This window comes from Lutra lutra, chromosome 4 (assembly GCF_902655055.1).
Source record: "Lutra lutra chromosome 4, mLutLut1.2, whole genome shotgun sequence".
Taxonomy (NCBI): Eukaryota; Metazoa; Chordata; class Mammalia; order Carnivora; family Mustelidae; genus Lutra; species Lutra lutra.
Window position 1 is genome coordinate 134067686 of NC_062281.1, and position 22467 is coordinate 134090152.

The 22467-nt window shown below is 35.5% G+C and overlaps 1 protein-coding gene across 1 annotated transcript in view; it reads right to left on the reverse strand.

Annotated features, from left to right (window-relative positions):
- The window catches only part of MSH4 (mutS homolog 4), a 114355-nt gene that overhangs the window by 24203 nt on the left and 67685 nt on the right, over window positions 1-22467 (reverse strand). The window contains exons 9-15 of the mRNA XM_047726314.1: window positions 14379-14453; window positions 9490-9554; window positions 7982-8151; window positions 5391-5527; window positions 4294-4397; window positions 2862-2986; window positions 924-1124 (exon numbers count right to left, since the gene is read on the reverse strand). Of these exons, the coding sequence (XP_047582270.1) occupies window positions 924-1124; window positions 2862-2986; window positions 4294-4397; window positions 5391-5527; window positions 7982-8151; window positions 9490-9554; window positions 14379-14453 (877 nt within the window). The remainder of the gene's footprint in view (window positions 1-923; window positions 1125-2861; window positions 2987-4293; window positions 4398-5390; window positions 5528-7981; window positions 8152-9489; window positions 9555-14378; window positions 14454-22467) is intronic.

Genomic DNA, 22467 nt, shown 5'->3' on the forward strand with positions numbered 1-22467 from the left:
TTCCCTCAGCATTAAGAACGAAAAATGTCTCCAGACGTTGCCAAGTTTGGGGGCCAAGAGTGCAGTGGGGGAGGAACCAAAATCATCCCTGTTTGAGAACCACTTCATTAGAACAAATCATCTCATTTCTGATTCATAGAGTTCTCAAGGAAACCTTGTTTTCAGAGCTAAGTTATACCCCTACACCAAGAAATACATGACATTGCGGCGCCAATGACAGCTAATTCAATGTGTACGTATGCACACATAATGTGTATCAAGTGCTGTGCCCAAGTTACTGGTAGCCCTTAAATTAAGTAAAAGATGTTTCTTTCCCCAATGTTATAATTTGGAAAAATCTTAAATGAGTTATTAAAGGCAGCAGCTTATCCTACTTATTTTACTTTTTCTCACAACAAAGTTTGGTTTTGTATCAGAAATAAAGATATGATTCAGTTTAGTAAAAACTGATACAACATTAACAGTTATAGTAAGGTAGTTTTTACTTCTGTTACATCCTATAAAATTTTTAGTACAATGCAATCCAAATTGGATGGAGCTTAATCTACCAAATAGTAAAAGTTATGATCTACATAATAGACACTATTATATTTTTAGGTAAGAAAACCTACTCCAAACTAATTAAGGCACCTGGATCTAAAATATTAGGCACAAAGCATTTTATTTTATTATTTTTTAAAGATTTTATTTATTTATTTGACAGACAGAGATCACAAGTAGGCAGAGAGGCAAGCAAAGAGAGAGAGGAGGAAGCAGGCTCCCTGAGGAGCAGAGAGCCCAATGTGGGACTCGATCCCAGAACCCTGAGATCATGACCTGAGCCGAAGGCAGAGGCTTAACCCACTGAGCCACCCAGGTGCCTGGCACAAAGCATTTTAAATGGGAAACAGAATTGCTAAGTATGAAGTAAAGCCATAACTTACCAATCTGGGCCATAATCTGACAAAGGGCAATCTGTTTTAAATATGTGGATTTCCCACTCATATTAGGTCCAGTTATGATCAAAAAATTACTTCCTTCTGTAATATAAGTATTGTTGGCGATAGGTTTTTCCACAGATATTTTTTCAAGAATGGGATGCCATCCCTGTTTGATTGCTAAAGTATCAGTAAATTCTGGCCGAACTAAAAAAAAAAAAAAAAAAAAAAGAATGGTTTCATAAGATTAATATATTTATGTTTAATGGTCTGTGTGGTGTGTATGTGTGATTTTACTATGGTCAATTTGGGACAAAGCATTAAGGTACTATTTTATCTTAAATCTCTACCAAAATTCCTCTAGATTGTAACTGACACATTCTAATCATCATCACAACTTTTATTCACTTCCAGGGAACCCTAGGATTTAGTTCTTTGTCATTGTCCTGAGCTCCAAAATAGTCTGTGTAACATTTCCAGATTTATATAGATTAAAAAGAGTCAACTAGCCATTGATAATACCTTTTTTTTTAAAGGTTTTATTTATTTATTTGACATAGAGAGAGAGAAAGAAAGGAAGAAAGAAAGGAAGAAAGAGTGGGCATAAGCAGGGGGAGCAGAAGAGGGAGAAGCAGGCTTCCTTCCAAGCAGGGAGCCCGATGTGGGGCTTGATCCCAGGACTCTGGGATGAATGACCTGAGCTGAAGGCAGCTGTTTAACTGACTGAGCCACCCAGGCACTCTGATAAGACTTTTTTTTTTTTTTTTTTTTTTTTTGAGAGAAAGAGAGAGAGTGTGAGGTAAGGGCGGGGGGTGGGCAGAAGGAGAATCTCAAGCAGACTCCCCACTGATTGTGGAGCCCAACATGGGACTCAATCTTATGACCACAGGATCATGGTCTGAGCTGAAATCAAGAGTCAGACGCTTAAAAACTGAACCACCCAGGCATCCTGATAATACTTTTAAAATAACAATTAATTACCAGTACTACAAAATTGCACATTTACTTAATTCCCATCTTAGACTTTTTTTCAAATTTGGCATACTTAGCTTTTCAAGTGGTGTATGGATATAAAATAGAACCAAATGTAAATATAATTTTATGTCCAGAAACTTAGAGAAATTTTGTCTAAAAAGAATACCCAGATGATAGACAAAACAGACACAAAATATATTAATTTATAGAAATAAATAAAGATCAGGTTTCTATGAATACCTTCCAAGGTAAAGGGAGGAAGACAGGACATGGGGACAAGGAAACACTAAATTCCTATATGCTTCTAAAAAAAAAAAATCCTATATGCTTCTACAGGAAACACATGGATAAACTCAAAAGCATTCATTATAAGAGAGAGAGGTTGGTTAGAAAATAATTTTTAAACTACTTTAAAAGTATTTTTAACACCAGAAGTTATTATTTATAAGTCTGGAGTTTCAGGATGATCCCTCTCAAATTAAAATGGAGCAACATCAAATATCTTAATAGCTAAGAAAACTATTAAAAATATATGATATAATCCCTGATCTTAAGATGCTCACATCTAAAGAGCTAGTTTAGAAAATGTTCACTTGGAGATTCACTTCTCTCATCTGCTTCTGTCACACTGCTTCTCAGGAGTAATCAGACTTGAACTTTATCAATTTGGATCATTGTTATTTCCACCAAGGAGGAAGATTTTCAGTCTTTCCTATTTGGGGAAACTTTCAAGTTTCTTGCAGTATTTTCTTTCTCACTTGTCAATTTCTCAGTAAGCAATTTTCTTACTTTTAAAATAAAATTTAAGAGTAATTTTACTTCCTCTACTTTAAGTCTTAGTCTAAGACCATAGGCAAGAGACTATATTTCAGGTAAAAAAATAAAGCATTCATAATTGTTATATAAAATTGCTTGGATGGAATACAAATTTCAGTACACAACATATTTATTCCAAAGAAAGTAACTTACCATAGTCAGAAAGAGTGCAGGCATGAGCAAATGACAGTAGCATATCCAGCATTGACACAGTATCAGATAGTTTATATAAGCAATGAATATGTTCATAAATCTCACTAAGCAGTTTGCACACTATCCTGAAAGTATACATTTGGAAGTCAGGTATTGACTTTAAAGAGGGACATACAATATAATTGTAAAACAATATCAAATGTATTGCCTAAGGTAAAATACCATTCACAGTTCAGTTGTATTCCACAGGTAAATCTATTGTTCTTTTGCCTCATTTTAGAGATTAGGAAATTGAAGTTCCTTGAGTTCAAGGAATTTGTAGCAAGAATGCATCTTCTGGTATGTTAACATCATGTTTTAGAAATGATTGCTGTTATTAAATACTAATAAAATTAATTTTCATTAATAAAATTATTTTATAGGTCAAACATCACCTTAATATACTTCAACAGACCCCACTGCTAATTATTTTGTGTTTTTTGTAAATGTTAAATTCAACAGAAAAGTTACTATATTCTCTCTCTTTCATAACACACACACACACACACACACCCTAACAACGTAATTATTTAAGCTTTTATGTAGCAGAGGTGTCACACTGTGACATAATATAAAAGGTTTTCCTTGGAGCACCTGGCTGGCTCTCTTGGTAGAATATGTGACTCTTGGTCCAGTTATGAGTTCAAGAAAAAGAGTGTAGAGATTACTTAAAAAAAAAAAAAAATCTTAAGGGGTGCCCGGGTGGCTCAGCTGGTTAAGCATCTGACTCTTGATACTAGCTCAAGGTGTTGGTTTTTCCCTTACGAGGAGAAATATGTTCCCCAAACCTATTAGATCTCATAATCTCTGTGGTCTATGCCCTGAAATTGTTTTGAAAGTCCAACATTTGTCTTTATCATCTCAGCTCATTGATTATGAATGATCGTTTTTTATTTTGCTAGGCCCTCCCTCACCCCACTCATGAATGATCTATTCTTATTTCCAGCTGTACTGCGACTGTTTCATGATCAGCAAAAGACTGGCACTATTGTAATTTTATATATGTATACGTATATATATATATGTATACATATATAAATGAAGTTCAGGGCTTGCATACCATAAGAAATGAATAACTGAATGAAGCCCAAGAAAAGCCCATCATGTGCCAAATTCTACATCATGGTAGAATGCGTACTATGGATGTATTAAGTATAATGATTTTTTTTGTTTTTGTTTTTGAATTGATTTGCCCTGAATCTTCTGTAAGGCTGAGCAATCCCAATCGCAATGACAGACTTTAAAAGTTTTAACTGTTCTTCCAGGAAATGTTCTTTCTTTGCTAACAATTGTAATTTTATAATTTTCTACTATCAAACAAAAAGTCAATTAATGAAAATTTATTATAATGCTTCTAGTTGAACCAATATTCAAAAATTTCAAATGGGCTTACATATAAGTCATATGATAGATTTCTCTCAAAGATTCTTGACATCTTTCATTCATTTTAATTAAGTCTGCTGATGTAAAGGTATAAGAACTTTTCACTTTAGATATCTGCTAGGAAATTAATAAACAAAATTTAAAAACTATCAAGATGTGTATACACTCCTATAAAATAAAACATACAGATTTTAAACAGTATAGATATTTAGGTTAATTAATTTTGGAGATAAAGCATCACAAATAAAGTCTCAAATAATGTCTGCAAAAAAGAAAAGAACACTCCTAAAGTTAAAGCACTTAAAATTAACCTACAGTATTTTGGCACAACTATTTGAACAGGTCTTAAAATAGCTCTGCAGAAATGTCAGACAGTACATCTTATTACCCAGTAATATGCATGACAGATATCAGTAATTTTCACTCCATCTCTGACCCATCTTAGGCCTTGCCCCATATCTGAACCTCACTCAATTTCTAATCCCATTACCATATCTCAACCAATTCTTTGCTTTTTCTATCCCCCATTACCTGTTAATACAATGTGTATTTAAAAACCCTAAAAGTTAAATGGTTTGTTTTTGTCAGAAGGTGCCCCCTGAGAGCACAGAAAAAAAAATTAGAGTGGGTTAGATTTTTCCCAAACTGGTATATCATGAAGATGTGAGTATGTATTTAAGAAAAAATATTTCCCTGGTTCAAAGGTATGGTAATATTGGATTTTAAAAAGTTAGCAGATTTATTCCAGGATTTTTAAACCTTTAATAAGCAAATGTGCATTGAGAACTACCTAAGACAGGAGATGGTACAATATTTTCCAAATTCCTTTGATCAAAATATCTTTTGGACTTTTTTTATTTCCTTTTTTTTATACATACCAAGCTTCCAGAACTGTGGGATGCACTGTTTGGTGTTTCCCCCAAAAATAAGAAAATTAGAAGTTTCTAACTCAACTCTTACATTAGTATAACTGTTAGACTGACAGGAATAGGAAAGCAATATACAGAACATTTGAAAAATTTGGCATGTAAAATTCAAAGAATGTCTGAAAAAATGTAAAATGTATTTCAGAAAAAATAATTTCCAAACCAAAACTCTAAAATGAACCTTAATAAATTCTGAAGGAAGTTGATTATTGGGTAGAGCTGTATAGTCGGTAGTCATCTGAATGAAAAATCCTCGAGCAGAGCTAAAACTTGTCCTTAAAGGAAGACTGTATTTTTCTGCAAGCTGTGATATCATTCCTAGTGACCAGAAACAAGAAAAACAGAAAGAATTTTAATGAGAACATTACTGTTTTTAAAAAATCACTTTTTTGTTTTTTTATATGTAAATAGGAAGGTCTTGCTACTCTTTTAAACTGTAAATATTTTTTTCTTTATTTTCACATTTTTAACTTTATTTTCTTTTTTTCAGCATTCCAGTATTCAATGTTTATGCACCACACCCACTGCTCCATGCAATACGTGCCCTCCTTAATACCCACCACCAGGCTCACCTAACTGCCCACCCCCCTCCCTTCCAAAACCCTCAGTTTGTTTCTCAGAGTCCACAGTCTCTCATGGTTCATCTCCCCCTCCAATTTCCCCCAACTCCCTTCTCCACTCCTTCTCTCAATGTCCTCTGTGTTACTCCTTATGCTCCACAAATAAGTGAAGCCATTATGATAATTGACTCTCTCTGCTTGACTTATTTCACTCAGCATAATCTCTTCCAGTCTCGTCCATGTTGATACAAAAGTTGGGTATTCATCCTTTCTGATGGAGGCATAATACTCCATTGTATATATGGACCATATCTTCTTTATCCACTGTAAAGATTTTTAATGTCTAACACATTGGTGGTCAAGTACTCTTTTAAGAAAAAAATTGGTAGTACAAAGATAGTCATTTTATAGGTAGGTAGTTTGAAAGTAAAAAAAAAAAAACTTAAAAATTAAACTAAGACTATTTCATACTCTATTAGAATATGTTTCCATTCAACTTTTTAAAAAGTGAATAGTCATGTAAATTATTATAATCATTAGTTCAGAGTAAGAAATTCTCCCTACAAAACATATTTTGCAAAACAAAATATTCCAAAAAGGAAATGGTGATACAACAAATACTTAAAATACCCAAATTTTCCTATCAACTTCAAACTTACCACAGAGTTCTACATTTTTATTTATTTATTTATTTTAAAGATTTTATTTATTTATTTGAGAGATGGAGATCACAAGTAGGCAGAGAAGCAGGCGGAGAGAGAAAAGGAAGCAGTCTCCCTGCTGAGCAGAGAGCCTGATGCAGGGCTCAATCCCAGGACCCTGGGATCACAACCTGAGCCGAAGACAGAGGCTTTAACCCACTGAGCCACCCAGGTGCCCCGTAAATTTTTATTTTTAACTTGATGATCATTAATGCTTGGAACATTACTTGTGAAAATTAACATTTTTATTCCTCAAAATAGTTCTTCCAACAATTTTCCTGCTTCTCTCAGTGATACCACTACTTTCAGGCTAGAAATTTCAATTAGCACCAATAGCTACATTTCCCTTTACTATGGCCATAACTACTCAATTATTAACTCATTTCAACATTTGCATTTCTCTCATATACACTGCTATCACTCAAATGTTTTAGCTTGTAATGGTTTAAAATGGTTTCCCTGTCTCCATTGCTCTACTCAAATTCATTCAACCAATCTTCTTGATCAATTTCACTCTACCGAGCAAAAATATCTCAGTGCCTCTGCATTCTTCTCTAAGGGGAAAAAAAAAAACCCAAACGCCCAGCCTTCAAAGACAAATTCTGGTCCCCTGACTACATTTCCAATTTTATCTCTTGCAAGTTCTGTCAGGGAATGCCCCATTCCATCCTAACCAATTTCCTTTCTCATCTGTTGAGGTTTCATTAGCCTTTGTGCTTTGGTTTGTACCACTGCCAGTATATGGGATTCCTTTCTAGGCTATTCTGTCTACTAAAAACATTCCCATCCTCTATGCTTCCACACCTAATCAATCTCTGACCCCTATAACCTGCTATATTTTTCATCATATATTTATACCCATTGATATTATATGATCTATGTGACTGATATACGCATCTACCTACCTATCTATACATATGAACACACACACACACTCACACATACACATTCCACACACAGGCATTTCTTTCTTGTCTGTCTTCCCTACTATAATATAAACTCCACGAAGACAGGGACTTTATCCTGTTCACAATATAGTCCTAGTACCCAAAACAGTGTCCATATTTACAAGAAATTCCATAAAGTTGTTAAATAAAGTAGTACTTAACTAGAAATTAAATACAGTGGTAGTTGCTCAAATGTTACCTCTTCTAGACAAATATAACTCTTCCTCTGAAATCACTTAGTACTGACAGCCTGCATTTTTCATATAATTTATATACAATGTTATATGAAGGTAAACAAACATGTCCTGGTCTTCAGGTAACTCTAAGTTTGAAGAAACTCTATACTTAAGTTTGGAGAAAAAAATAGACACATTCTAACACTTAGAGATACTTATTTTCAAAATCGTATTTTAATATATTTTAAATGACAGTGTTAACCTTATCTCTTTTGGTAACAAAATTTTTAAAATATGTGTGGCTTGTTATCACCAGCAGAAAAGCACATGTTCTAAAAAGGTTTAATTTAAGAAAAAACAGAAAAATACAGTGAAGTAATTAAATTACCTGCTATGTCATCTACAATCTCTGTATATGTTCTTCTAGCTATGTCAAGAAATTCATTTATGTTGGATCTCACTGCATAGCACTTCTGAGTCCTCATGTTCAGGCATCCTTTCATGTATCTTGCATCATCATTAATTATGGTTTTAATTTTTTCAAGTATGATTCCAAACCTAAAAAAGAACATTATAGGCAATAAGGCAAATGATTATTTTAATTTGTAATCTGAGTCACATCACAGTTAATGACATATTTTCTTGGAATAAACAATTTTAAATATAACAACTTTTTCTTGAAATCTATTGAAAATTATTTAAATAATTTAGCAATATATGTATATTACATTACATAAACTAGAACCATGACTATAAAAATTTTTAAATATTCTGTCAATCAGGACTAGTCTCTTAAAGTAACATGAAGTCACCAGGAACAATTCTATAACAGCTAATAAAAAGCTCTCCCAAGGGCGCCTGGGTGGCCCAGTCAGTTAAGTGTCTGCCTTTGGCTCAGGTCATGATCCCAGAGTCTTGGTAAACTGTCTAGCATTAGGCTCCTTGCTTAGCCGGGAGTCTGCTTCTCCCTCCACCTGCTGCTCCCCTTGCTGGTGCTCTCTCCCTGACAAATAAATAAAATCTTTTTAAAAAAATCTCCCAAATTAAACCCCTTACTGTCCCTATGAGTATAAAACATATCCCTGAAGAACTGTTATAAAAATTCTGGCTTTGTGTTCATTAACTCAGTCAACATTTACTTATAGCATGTATGATCACTGTGTTTGGTGGACAGATCCAAAGAAGGATTAAGTGTTTGGTTCTTGCCTTCAGGTGGGGCCAGACAAACTAAACACATATTGTAAGACAGTGTAACAGAAACCTCACAATAATCAGTAATTAAGTACAGTGATCATGCAAACCAAAACTCTCGCAACACCTATTTTCCTAACTTTCTGTTTTATCCTGTTCTGTATGTTATTTGTAATTCTGTTTTATTATTAACCTCAGTTTGTGGCTCACAAAAGATGTGAATCCTGAATCAGTAAAATAACAGTTCTTAAGCATCACATGTCTTTTTGATCAAAAAGCTAGATGTCATTGCTAAAAACAATATTAAAATTAAACTATTTAGATCTCTTGTTCAATATTTATACCTACTATTTTTTGGTTACATCAAGCCCTTTATGATTTACAAGAGAAATATGTACTTTCATATTTGCAAGTCTTTCCATGGGGAATGGCTAAAAGAAGAAATATCAAAATTGTGTATGATTTCAATTTTTAATATTATTCTAATTGCCTATTAATACAAAAACTCAATGTGCTGTTACCCTATTTATGGGTACTTATAAGATGTAATGTATAATTAGGACTTTGATGAATAGTTTAAAGATTGTTAACCAGAGTTCAAGTAATTGTTCTATTGATTACAGTTAGAGTCCTTAAAATCATTCATGATCAGGAAGAAAGGAATAATTAGCACGGATATTTAATTAACAGTTGAGTGACAAAGACCTCTTATCTTCCAAGGAACCACAGTAAGCTCTTAATAAAGGTGTGCTACAGTTCCTCAAAACAATCTGTTAAAAAATAAAATAAAGTTGGTTAAAAACAATAAATTATAACACTATTCAAACATAACATTTTACATTTAATACTTGCAGTTTACCAAGAGTTTTCTTGCTTCATCTCATTTGTATACTCAAAGATATTTTAGGTATGTAGGTGAGGACAGATGGTACCTTTCCAATTTTCCAGATAAAAAGCACCTGACTAATAAAGGGCATCCACTGCTTTACTATTATGACTTTAGTTTTTCTTGTCTTTCAACTAATTTTTAGCATTCAACTACTTATTAAAGTTAGGAATTTAAACAGCTATTATTGTACATTTAGAGTACTCTGCATATCATTCCAAAATGTGGGTTTTAAATATGCATTAAACTAAAAAAGTGCTTTGCATATTTATAAATAGAGCAATTTCTCCATTCTTATATGGCAAAAGTAGAAGTTTAATTTTGCTTAATTGAAACTATAAGTGGTCACTATTTAAATAACTAGAAACAAGAGGAGAACAGTTAACTTTTTTTAACTTAAAAATTTTTTTCATTTATTTAAAGTTGATTAATTAATATACAGTGTATTATTAGCTTCAGAGGTAGAGTTTCATGATTCATCGGTTGCATGTAACACCCAGTGCTCATTACATCAAGTGTCCTCCTTAATGACCACCCAATTATCCCTTCCCCCATCCACTCCACTCCAGTAACCCCCAGTTTGTTCCCTGTAGTTGAGTCTCATGGATTACTTCGCTCTCCTTTTTCATCTTATTTTACTTTTCCTTCCCTTCCCCTAGGTTCATCTGTTTTGTTTTATAAATTCCACACGAATGAAATTATATGATATTTGTCCTTCTCTAACTGACTTATTTCATTCAGGGTAATAACCTCTAATTCCATCTACATGGTTGCAAATGACAAGATTTAATTGTTTCTGATGGCTGAGTAATATTTCATTGTATATATACACTGCATCTTCTTTACCCATTCATTTGTCGGTGGATATCTGGGCTCTTTTCATAGTTTGGCTATTGTGGACATTACTGCTATAAACACCAGGGTTCATGTGTCCTTTCGAATCACTGTATCCTCTGGAAAAATACCTAGTAGTACAATTGCTGGGTAATAGGGTAGCTCTATTTTTAACTTTTTGAGGAACCTCCATACTGTTTTCCAGAGTGGCTGCACCAGCTTGCATTCCTACCATCAGTTTAAGAAGATTCCCCTTTCTCTGCATTCTCACCACCATTTGTTGTTTCCTCACTTGTTAATTTTAGCCATCTTGACTGGTGTGAGGTGGTATCTCATTGTGGTTTGATTTGTATTTCCCTGATGATGAATGATGCTGAACATCTTTCCATATGTCTGTTGGCTACTTGGAAGTCTTCTTGGAGAAATTCATAAAAGCATAAAGAAAAATATTTAAATTGCTTATAATTCTACCACCCTTCCAAATAAATTACTTAAATATTATGGTATATTTCCTGTCATTTCCTCAAATAAAAAAAAATTATCATTGCACATTTCTTTTCTCCCCTACTTAATACTATATCACAAGAATTTTAATAGCATAAATTTTAATAAGTCATAATATTTTACCCTTTAGAAAACAAACAGTCTCTTCCCCTAATTATTGGAGGTCTATACTACTTAGAATTTCTAATATAAATCATGTTACAATGACCATAATTGGGCATAAATTGTGGTCAGTATTTCTTGAGTTCTTTTGGACAGATTTCTAGTATTGTAACACTGTCAAAAGACAGATGTTGTAAAACTTCCCTGTGAAGTATGTACAATTTGTACTCCTACCAGCTGTCTATAAAGTCTGTCTCACTCTTCTCTTAGTAGCAGTAAATTGGATCCATTAAGGGGAAAAACAAACAAACAAAAAAACCTAAAATTTTGCTTCTTTTGTATATTAATGACTTTAATTTTTATTTCTTTGACTAAGAGTAAGGTTGAACATGTTTGGTACTACTTATTAACCTCTTTGATTTTCATTTTGGGGGCATTTTCTGTATTTCTATTGGTATTCCAGTATTCTCTTATGAAATTACATGAGTTTTATGACAGAAATTAATATTTTATCTGTCAAGTGCTACAAATTTTTCCTAACTTTCTTTGGCCTTTACTTTCCTTTGACATATCAAAGCTTCAGATTTGGGGCACCTGGATGGCTCAGCGGGTTAAGCCTCTGCCTTTGGCTCGGGGCATGGTCCCAGGGCCCTGGGATCAAGCTCCACATTGGGCTCCCTGCTCAGCAGGGAGCCTGCTTCCTCCTCTCTCTCTGCCTGCCTCTCTGCCTACTTGTGATCTGTCTGTCAAATAAATAAATAAAATCATTTTTTTTTAAAAAAGCTTCAAATTTGTGTTTTATTGAATCTATCAATTTTGGGGGATGATTTATTATACCTCTCTCATTCTAAGAAAGATGACTTTTTTACATCTTTTGTCAAATTGCTTTCATTATATATTTTTTAGAATGAAATCTACAACAAATTCTTCCAGATTTTTCATTATTTTTTTCTTTTAAAAAAGCAGTTCTTCCTTGTCACCTTAAGTTTTAAAAAATGTTTTGCACAGGGGTTCCTGGCTGGCTCAGTTAGCAGAGCATGGGGACTCTTGATCTCAGGGCTGTGAGTTATAGACCCATGTTGGGTAAAGAGATTACTTAAATAAATAAATGTTTAAAAAAAGTTTTGCACAATAGAATATTTAAAAACATATTAGAAAATCACATCAGAAATATTTCAGTTAAGAGTAATCAATGAATGAAATGAAATCACTGAGTGAAAGTTTAATGAGGAATAGGATATTTACATAGTCTCAAAGTATCTCTCCACAGATTACTTAATAACTTTACAGTGAAGAAATGGATCAAAGTTAATATCAAAAGAATGGGGAATGGGGAATGACATCATGTGTCATCATGACATCATGATGTGAGGTACTGAGAAAAATACAACATTGCTCATAGAATATTACTGCTAAATATAATAAGCTGAATTTAATCATGAGAAAATAACCACACAAACTGAGGAATATTCTATAAAATAAGATACTTTTCAAGATGTTAATATAATGAAAGACAAAGAAAGGATGAGAAACCTTAAGCTGAAAAGAAGTATAAAGAAACACGACATTAGGGGCTTCAGGGTGGCTCAGTCAGTTAAGCATCTGCCTTCCAATTAGGTCACGATCCCAGGATCCTGGGATTAGCCCCACGTCAGGTTTCCTGCTCAACAGGGAGTCTGTTCTCCTTCTCTCTCTGCCCCTCCCCTTGCTCATGCTCTCTCCTGTTCACTCACTCTCCCTCAATAAATTAATAAAATCTTTTTTAAAATGACATTAAATTTCCCTGATAACTAGTGATGATGAACATTTTTTCATTAGTCTGTTGGCCATTTGTATGTCTTCTTTGGAGAAGTGTCTGTTCATGTCTTCTGCCCATTTTTTGACATGATTATGTGTTTTTTGGGTGTCGAGTTTGAGGAGTTCTTTATAGATCTTGGATATTAGCCCTTTGTCTGTAGTGTCATTTGCGAATATCTTCTCCCATTTCATGGGTTGCCTCTTTGTTTTGTTGACTGTTTCCTTTGGTGTACAGAAGCTTTTTATCTTGATGAAATCCCAAAAGTTTATTAGCCATCAGGGAAATTCAAATAAAAACCACGTTGCGATATCACCTTACACCAGTTAGAACAGCCAAAATCAATAGGACTGGAAACAACAAGTGTTGGAGAGGATGTGGAGAATGGGGAACCCTCTTACACTGTTGGTAGGAATGCAATTTGGTGCAGCCACTTTGGAAAACAATGTGGAGATTCCTCAAAAAATTAAAAACAGAGTTACCCTATGACTCTGCAATTGCACTACTGGGTATTTACCCCAAAGATACAGATGTAGTGAAAAGAAGGGCCATATGTATCCTAATGTTCAAAACAGCAATGTCCACAATTGCCAAACTGTGGAAAGAACCAACATGCCCTTCAACAGACAAGTGGATAAAGATGTGGTCCATATATACAATGGGATATGATGCAGCCATCAAAAAGGATGAATACCCAACTTTTCTATCAACATGGACAGGACTGGAGGAGATTATGCTGAATGAAATAAGTCAAACAGAGAGAGTCAATTATCATATGGTTTCACTTACTTGTGGTGCATAAGGAATAACATGGAGGACATTAAGAGAAAGAAAGGAAAAGTGAATTGGGAGAAACTGGAGAGGGAGATAAAGCATGATAGACTGTTGACTCTGAAAAACAAACTGAGGGTTTTGGAAGGGGGGGATGGTTGAGCCTGGTTGTGGGTATTAAGGAGGGCATGTACTACCCAGAGCACTGGGTGTGGTGTATAAACAATGAATCTTGGAACACTGAAAAAAATAAAATTAAATTAAGATGTTAAAAAAAATGATATTAAAAAAAAAGACATTAAATACAATGAATGGTCCTGGACTGGACCCTGTATCAAGAAAAAAAATCCGTTAAAAAATTAGTAAAACAATTAGAAATTTTGAGTATGGACTATATATAATAATATTGGATCAATTTTAAATATCCTAAATTTTTAAATTATATTGTGGTTATGTAAGAGAACACCTTTGATCTTAGGATATACACATGTTAGTATTTAGGTACTGCAATTTTCAAATAGTTGAATAAGAGTAATAATAAGAATATAATACGTAGTGAGTGCTGTGTGTATATGGAAAGAATTTGGGAATTCATTATTCTATTCTTGTAACTTTATCTAAATTTGAAATCTTTTGAAATAAAAGTTTTTTTAAAAAATTAAGGCTACCAATGTTTTGTACAATATACACCATATAAATTACCTTTAAAGGATCCACAAGTTCCAAGGTATGTTTTAGGTATATTAGATTTGTTATCTTTGATTCCGCTGCATTAACCTATTAAAATAAAGATCCAAATGTGGACACCATAAATATACAAGAATGGATTTTCTCTTGAACATTCTACACTTACCATACTCATACATTTTTATTTATCAACATACCCAGTACGCCAGCATAGACAGAAGTTACAGTTACTGACACATCACAATAAGCCTAGTGCACTATTTTCCTGGAAGTCTGACAATATGAAGAGTTCACCTCATTGTATTCAACTTCCATTTCTACTTCAGACCCTCAGGTCCAGCTTAACCTAAAGTGGTGATAGGAGGTAGAGTTCAATACTGAGCAGTACTAAGAGATTAATGTTAACTGAAGAAGGCACAAAGGGTATTTGTGAAAGATGATATTTGAAAAGCTTAATCTGAAACTCCCAGTCAGTTACAGAACAACACAAAGCACCCTCACTGGTTCCTGTTTGCATGAGTAAAACAATTTTCAGAGTTCCAGTTGTCCAAATTAATTAGGTTTTCAAAATAAAGCAACATCAACATTTAAAATTTCATAAATAAAATTTTAAAAATTAAATTGTAGTATCTCTAGAAAAAAAGAGTGGTATTAAACCTTGGGAAATGAAGAATATTTTGTGAATGGACAAATCTACCAATACTGACAAGGAGTTTTAGGATATTACATTATGATATAATAATGTACTTGATATAGTGTTTTTTCTTTTTGCAGTCTCCTGACCTATATCCCTATTGCACAATACCTAGACTGTTTGGTGACTACATGAACCAATTTAGAAGAAATACCAAAATGAATGTTGCTAGCCCCAAAACAAGTTACTGCAGACTTTCTTACAATGGATCTCTGAAACTGGAAGATTAAAAATAAATAATATTCACCAAACAGAAGACAACTATCACCCCTGTTACCAAAGGAGAATATCTTACAAAAATACCATTTTACCTTTGAAGAAGAACAAGATAGGAGGACTAACTCTAATAAATATCAGCCTATAATACAATTAGACCAATTAAGAAATGGTAGTATCAGCATAAGGACAGGCAGAACAATCAATGCAACAGAATAAGGAATCTAGAAACAGACTCAAACATATGATTTCAGCCAAACATTTCATTTATAACAACAGTTGACTAAAGAGAAATGGAGAAAGGACAGTTTTTTCTACAAATGGTGCCAGTTAGATTACGAATCTGTATGAAAAAAAGGAAATGTGGTCCCTTCCTCACACCAAACACAAATACCAATTCCATATGGATTATACGTCTAAATACAAGAGGTAAAACAATAAAACATCTGGAATATAACAAAGAAGAGTATCTTCACTATCCTGGGTGTTCTTACCAACTTTAATAAATTTGATAACTAATGAATTACAGGGTCAAACTAATAGCCAAAGTTATTTATATCTCTCCTATGGTCTGGCTTTTGTCAATGCACAGATTGTCATATTATAAACCCTGCAATCACAAACTCCAATGTCTGTGTTTTGCTTCCTACTCAGTAGGGGACATTCCCGCCTAATAACTACCCACTACTGTACTAATGTTTTCCCCTCACTCCTTCTGACTCCTGACCATGTGACCCTTTGTGGCATGATTTCTCCTTTCAAAATTATAAATAATAAAAATCTTTTAATGGCCTCAGCCTCTCCATGTCATCACTTAGTCATTTCCATAAATTAAAGTCCCCTGGGTACAATCAAGCCACTGGGGTAGGTAAAGACTTCTTATGCAGGATACAACAACCACAATAAAAGAGAAAACATAAACTAGCCTACATTTAAATTAAGAACTTCTAAAAAGGCAGAGAAAGACAATAAGGATCTTACTTATATGTAGAATCTAAAAACAAAAAAACAAGCTCATAATGCAGAGAACACAATGGGGGCTGCCAGAAAGGCGGTAGGGGGTGGGTAAAATGGAAGGAGGTCAAACCTCCAGATATAAAATAAATAAGTAATGAGGATTTAATGGACAGCATGGTGACTACAGTTAATAATACTATATTGCATATTTGAAAGTTGCTGAGAGAGTAGATCTTAAAAGTCCTCACCAAAAAAAAAAAAAAAATTAAGCATATATGGGGATGGGTGTTAAGTAAACTTAATGTGGCAATCATTTTACAATACATACAAATAACAAATCATTAAAAAAAAGAACTTCTGGGGGCGCCTGGGTGGCTCAGTGGGTTAAGCCGCTGCCTTCGGCGCAGGTCATGATCCCAGGTCCTGGGTTTGAGCCCCACATCGGGCTTTCTGCTCAGCAGGGAGCCTGCTTCCTCCTCTCTCTCTGCCTGCCTCTCTGCTTACTTGTGAATTCTCTCTGTCAAATAAATAAATAAAATCTTTAAAAAAAAAAAAAAAAGAACTTCTGGGGTGCCTGGGTGGCTCAGTGGGTTAAAGCCTCTGCCTTTGGCTCAGGTCATGATCCCAGGGTCCTGGGATCAAGCCCTACATTGGGCTCTCTGCTCAGCAGGGGGCCTGCTTCCCTCTCTCTCTCTCTGCCTGACTCTCTGCCTACTTCTGATCTCTGTCTGTCAAATAAATAAATAAAATCTTTCAAAAAAAAAAAAGAACTTTTATTTATCAAAAGGCAACATTGATCTAGGATAGGTTCTCCAAAAGGCAACTCAGAGAAATAAGAATTTGAGGACATATAATTTATTTGAAAAGTAATTCCAGTAAGTACAGGCAAGAGAATAGGAAAGGGCAGCAATACAAGATACACTGATGAGGAGGAGTCAAGATGGCAGAGAAGTAGCAGGCTGAGACTACAGCCTGCTAAAGTACATCAGGTAGCAGGAGATCAGCTAGATAGCTTATCAAACCATTGCAAACACCTACAAATCCAAAAGGAGATTGAAGAGAAGAAGAACAGCAATTCTAGAAACAGAAAATTGACCACTTCGGAAAGGTAGGACTGGCGGAGAAGTGAATCCAAAGTGACGGGAAGTTAGACCGTGGGGGGAGGGGCCGGCTCCGGCAAAGTGCGGAGCAACGGAGCACAAAATCAGGACTTTTAAAAGTCTGCTCCACTGAGGGACATAGCTCCAGAGGCTAAACTGGGGTGAAGCCCATGCAGTACCAGCGTTGCCCTAGGTCCTGCAGGGTCACAGAAGGATAGGGGGTGTCTGAGTGTCGCAGAGCTCGCAGGTATTAGACCAGGGAAGTCGGCAACAGAGACAGAGTCAAGGAGTGAGCTCTCAGCTCAGGGTTACCTTGAACTGGTAGCAGGCTCGGTGAGCTCAGAGCGTGGCCAGAGGCCAGGGAGATGGAAGTGATTGGGCTCTTTTCTCTGAGGGCGCACTGAGGGGTGGGGCCCCGAGCTCTCGGCTCCTCCGGGCCGGAGACTGGGAGGCCGCCAATTTCATTCCTGTCCTCTGGAACTCTACGGAAAGCATTCAGGGGACAAAAGCTCCCGAAAGCGAACCCGAGCTGATTACTCAGCCAGGCTCCTGGTAAGGGGGGGCAATTCCGCCTGGGGCAAAGACACTTGAGAATCACTACAACAGGCCCCTCCCCCAGAAGATCAACAAGAAATCCAACCAGGACCAAGTTCACCTACCAAGGAGAGCGGCAGAATTCCAGAGGAGGAGAAAGCAAAGCACGGAACTCATGGCTTTCTCCCCATGATTCTTTAGTCTTGCAGTTAATTTAATTTTTTTTAAATTTTATTTATCTTTCTGCTGCTAAATTTTTTCTAACTTTTACCCTTTTCTTTTTTAATGTTTTTTAACTAGTTTATCTAAATGTGTGTGTGTGTATATATATATATTTCTTTTTTGTATTTTTTCTTTATTCATTTTCTTTTTTTAATTGTTTCTATTTTTTTCTTTTTTTTTTTTCTGAACCCCTTTTTATCCCCTTCCCCCCCCCCCATGATTTAGGATCTCTTCTGATTTGGTTAAAGCGTATTTTCCTGGGGACTTTGCCACACTTTTAGTATTTTACTTGCTCCTTCATATACTCTTATCTGGACAAAATGACTAGGCAGAAAAATTCACCACAAAAAAGGGAACAAGAAGCAGTACCGAAGGCTAGGGACCTAATCAATACAGACATTGGTAATATGTCAGATATAGAGTTCAGAATGACGATTCTCAAGGTTCTAGCCGGGCTCGAAAAAGGCATGGAAGATATTAGAGAAACCCTCTCGGGAGATATAAAAGCCCTTTCTGGAGAAATAAAAGAACTAAAATCTAACCAAGTTAAAATAAAAAAAGCTTCTAATGAGGTGCAATAAAAAATGGAGGCTCTCACTGCTAGGATAAATGAGGCAGAAGAAAGAATTAGTGATATAGAAGACCAAATGAGAGAGAATAAAGAAGCTGAGCAAAAGAGGGACAAACAGCTACTGGACCGCGAGGGGAGAATTCGAGAGATAAGTGACACCATAAGACGAAACAACATTAGAATAATTGGGATTCCAGAAGAAGAAGAAAGAGAGAGGGGAGCAGAAGGTATATTGGAGAGAATTATTGGAGAGAATTTCCCTAATATGGCAAAGGGAACAAGCATCAAAATCCAGGAAGTGCAGAGAACCCCCCTCAAAATCAACGAGAATAGGTCCACACCCCGTCACCTAGTAGTAAAATTTACAAGTCTTAGTGACAAAGAGAAAATCCTGAAAGCAGCCCAGGAAAAGAAGTCTGTAACATACAATGGTAAAAATATTAGATTGGCAGCAGACTTATCCACAGAGACCTGGTATGCCAGAAAGAACTGGCATGATATACTCAGAGCACTAAACGAGAAAAACATGCAGCCAAGAATACTATATCCAGCTACGCTATCATTGAAAATACAAGGAGAGATAAAAAGCTTCCAGGACAAACAAAAACTGAAAGAATTTGCAAACACCAAACCAGCTCGACAGGAAATATTGAAAGGGGTCCTCTAAGCAAAGAGAGAGCCTAAAAGTAGTAGATCAGAAAGGAACAGAGACAATATACAGTAACAGGCATCTTACAGGCCATACAATGGCACTAAACTCATATCTCTCAATAGTTACCCTGAATGTTAATGGGCTAAATGCCCCAACCAAAAGACACAGGGTATCAGAATGGATAAAAAAACAAAACCCATCTATATGTTGCCTACAAGAAACTCATTTTAGACCTGAAGACACCTACAGATTTAAAGTGAGGGGGTGGAAAACAATTTACCATGCTAATGGACATCAGAAGAAAGCTGGGGTGGCAATCCTTATATCAGATCAATTAGATTTTAAGCCAAAGACTATAATAAGAGATGAGGAAGGATACTATATCATACTCAAAGGGTTTGTCCAACAAGAAGATCTAACAATTTTAAATATCTATGCCCCTAACATTGGAGCAGCCAACTCTATAAACAAATTAATAACAAAATCAAAGAAACACAACAATAATACAATAATAGGAGGGGACTTTAACAGTCCCCTCATTGAAATGGACAGATCATCCAAGCAAAAGATCAACAAGGAACTAAACGCCTTAAATGACACACTGGACCAGATGGACATCACAGATATATTCAGAACATTCCATCCCAAAGCAACAGAATACACATTCTTCTCTAGTGCACATGGAACATTCTCCAGAATAGATCACATCCTGTGTCATAAATCAGGTCTCAACCAGTATCAAAAGATTGGGATCATTCCCTGCATATTTTCAAACCACAATGCTCTGAAACTAGAACTCAATCACAAGAGGAAATTTGGAATGAATCCACAAATACATGGAGACTAAACAGCATCCTTTTTTTTTTTTTAAAGATTTTATTTATTTGACACACAGAGAGAGAAATCACAAGCAGGCAGAGAGGCAGGCAGAGAGAGAGAGAGGAGGAAACAGCTCCCTGCTCAGCAGAGAGCCTGATGTGGGGCTCGATCCCAGGACCCTGGGATCATGACCTGAGCCGAAGGCAGAGGCTTTAACCCACTGAGCCTCCCAGGCGCCCCTAAACAGCATCCTTCTAAAGAATGAATGGGTCAACCAGAAAATTAAAGAAGAATTGAAACAATTCGTGGAAACAAATGATAATGAAAACACAACGGTTCAAAATCTGTGGGACACAGCAAAGGCAGTCCTGAGAGGAAAATATATAGCGGTACAAGCCTTTCTCAAGAAACAAGAAAGGTCTCAGGTACACAACCTAACCCTACACCTAAAGGAGCTGGAGAAAGAACAAGAAAGAAACCCTAAACCCAGCAGGAGAAGAGAAATCATAAAGATCAGAGCAGAAATCAATGAAATAGAAACCAAAAAAACAATAGAACAAATCAACAAAACTAGGAGCTGGTTCTTTGAAAGAATTAATAAGATTGATAAACCTCTGGCCAGTCTTATCAAAAAGAAAAGAGAAAGGACCCAAATAAATAAAATCATGAATGAAAGAGGAGAGATCACAACTAACACCAAAGAAATACAGACAATTATAAGAACATACTATGAGCAACTCTATGCCAACAAATTTGACAATCTGGAAGAAATGGATGCATTCCTAGAGACATATAAACTACCGCAACTGAACCAGGAAGAAATAGAAAACCTGAACAGACCCATAACCAGTAAAGAGATTGAAACAGTCATCAAAAATCTCCAAACAAACAAAAGCCCAGGGCCAGACGGCTTCCCAGGGGAATTCTACCAAACATTTAAAGAAGAACTAATTCCTATTCTCCTGAAACTATTCCAAAAAATAGAAATGGAAAGAAAACTTCCAAACTCATTTTATGAGGCCAGCATCACCTTGATCCCAAAACCAGACAAGGATCCCATCAAAAAGGAGAACTACAGACCAATATCCTTGATGAACACAGATGCAAAAATTCTCACCAAAGTACTAGCCAGTAGGATTCAACAGTACATAAAAGGATTATTCACCACGACCAAGTGGGATTTATTCCAGGGCTGCAAGGTTGGCTCAACATCCGCAAATCAATCAATGTGATACAACACATTAATAAAAGAAAGAACAAGAACCATATGATACTCTCCATAGATGCTGAAAAAGCATTTGACAAAGTACAGCATCCCTTCCTGATCAAAACTCTTCAAAGTGTAGGGATAGAGGGCACATACCTCAATATTATCAAAGCCATCTATGAAAAACCCATTGCAAATATCATTCTCAATGGAGAAAAACTGAAAGCTTTTCCGCTAAGGTCAGGAACACGGCAGGGATGTCCATTATCACCACTGCTATTCAACATAGTACTAGAAGTCCTAGCCTCAGCAATCAGACAACAAAAGGAAATTAAAGGCATCCAAATCGGCAAAGAAGAAGTCAAACTATCACTCTTCGCAGATGATATGATACTATATGTGGAAAACCCAAAAAACTCTACTCCAAAACTGCTAGAACTTCTACAGGAATTCAGTAAAGTGTCAGGATATAAAATCAATGCACATAAATCAGTTGCATTTCTCTACACCAACAATAAGACAGAAGAAAGAGAAATTAAGGAGTCAATCCCATTTACAATTGCACCCAAAACTATAAGATGCCTAGGAATAAACCTAACCAAAGAGGCTAAGAATCTATACTCAGAAAACTATAAAGTACTCATGAAAGAAATTGAGGAAGACACAAAGAAATGGAAAAATATTCCATGCTCCTGGATTGGAAGAACAAATATTGTGAAAATGTCTATGCTACCTAAAGCAATCTACACATTTAATGCAATTCCTATCAAAGTACCATCCATTTTTTTCAAAGAAATGGAACAGATAATCCTAAAATTTATATGGAACCAGAAAAGACCTCGAATAGCCAAAGGAATATTGAAAAAGAAAGCCAAAGTTGGTGGCATCACAATTCCGGACTTCAAGCTCTATTACAAAGCTGTCATCATCAAGACAGCATGGTACTGGCACAAAAACAGACACATAGATCAATGGAACAGAATAGAGAGCCCAGAAATAGACCCTCAGCTTTATGGTCAACTAATCTTCGACAAAGCAGGAAAGAATGTCCAATGGAAAAAAGACAGCCTCTTCAATAAATGGTGTTGGGAAAATTGGACGGCCACATGCAGAAAAATGAAATTGGACCATT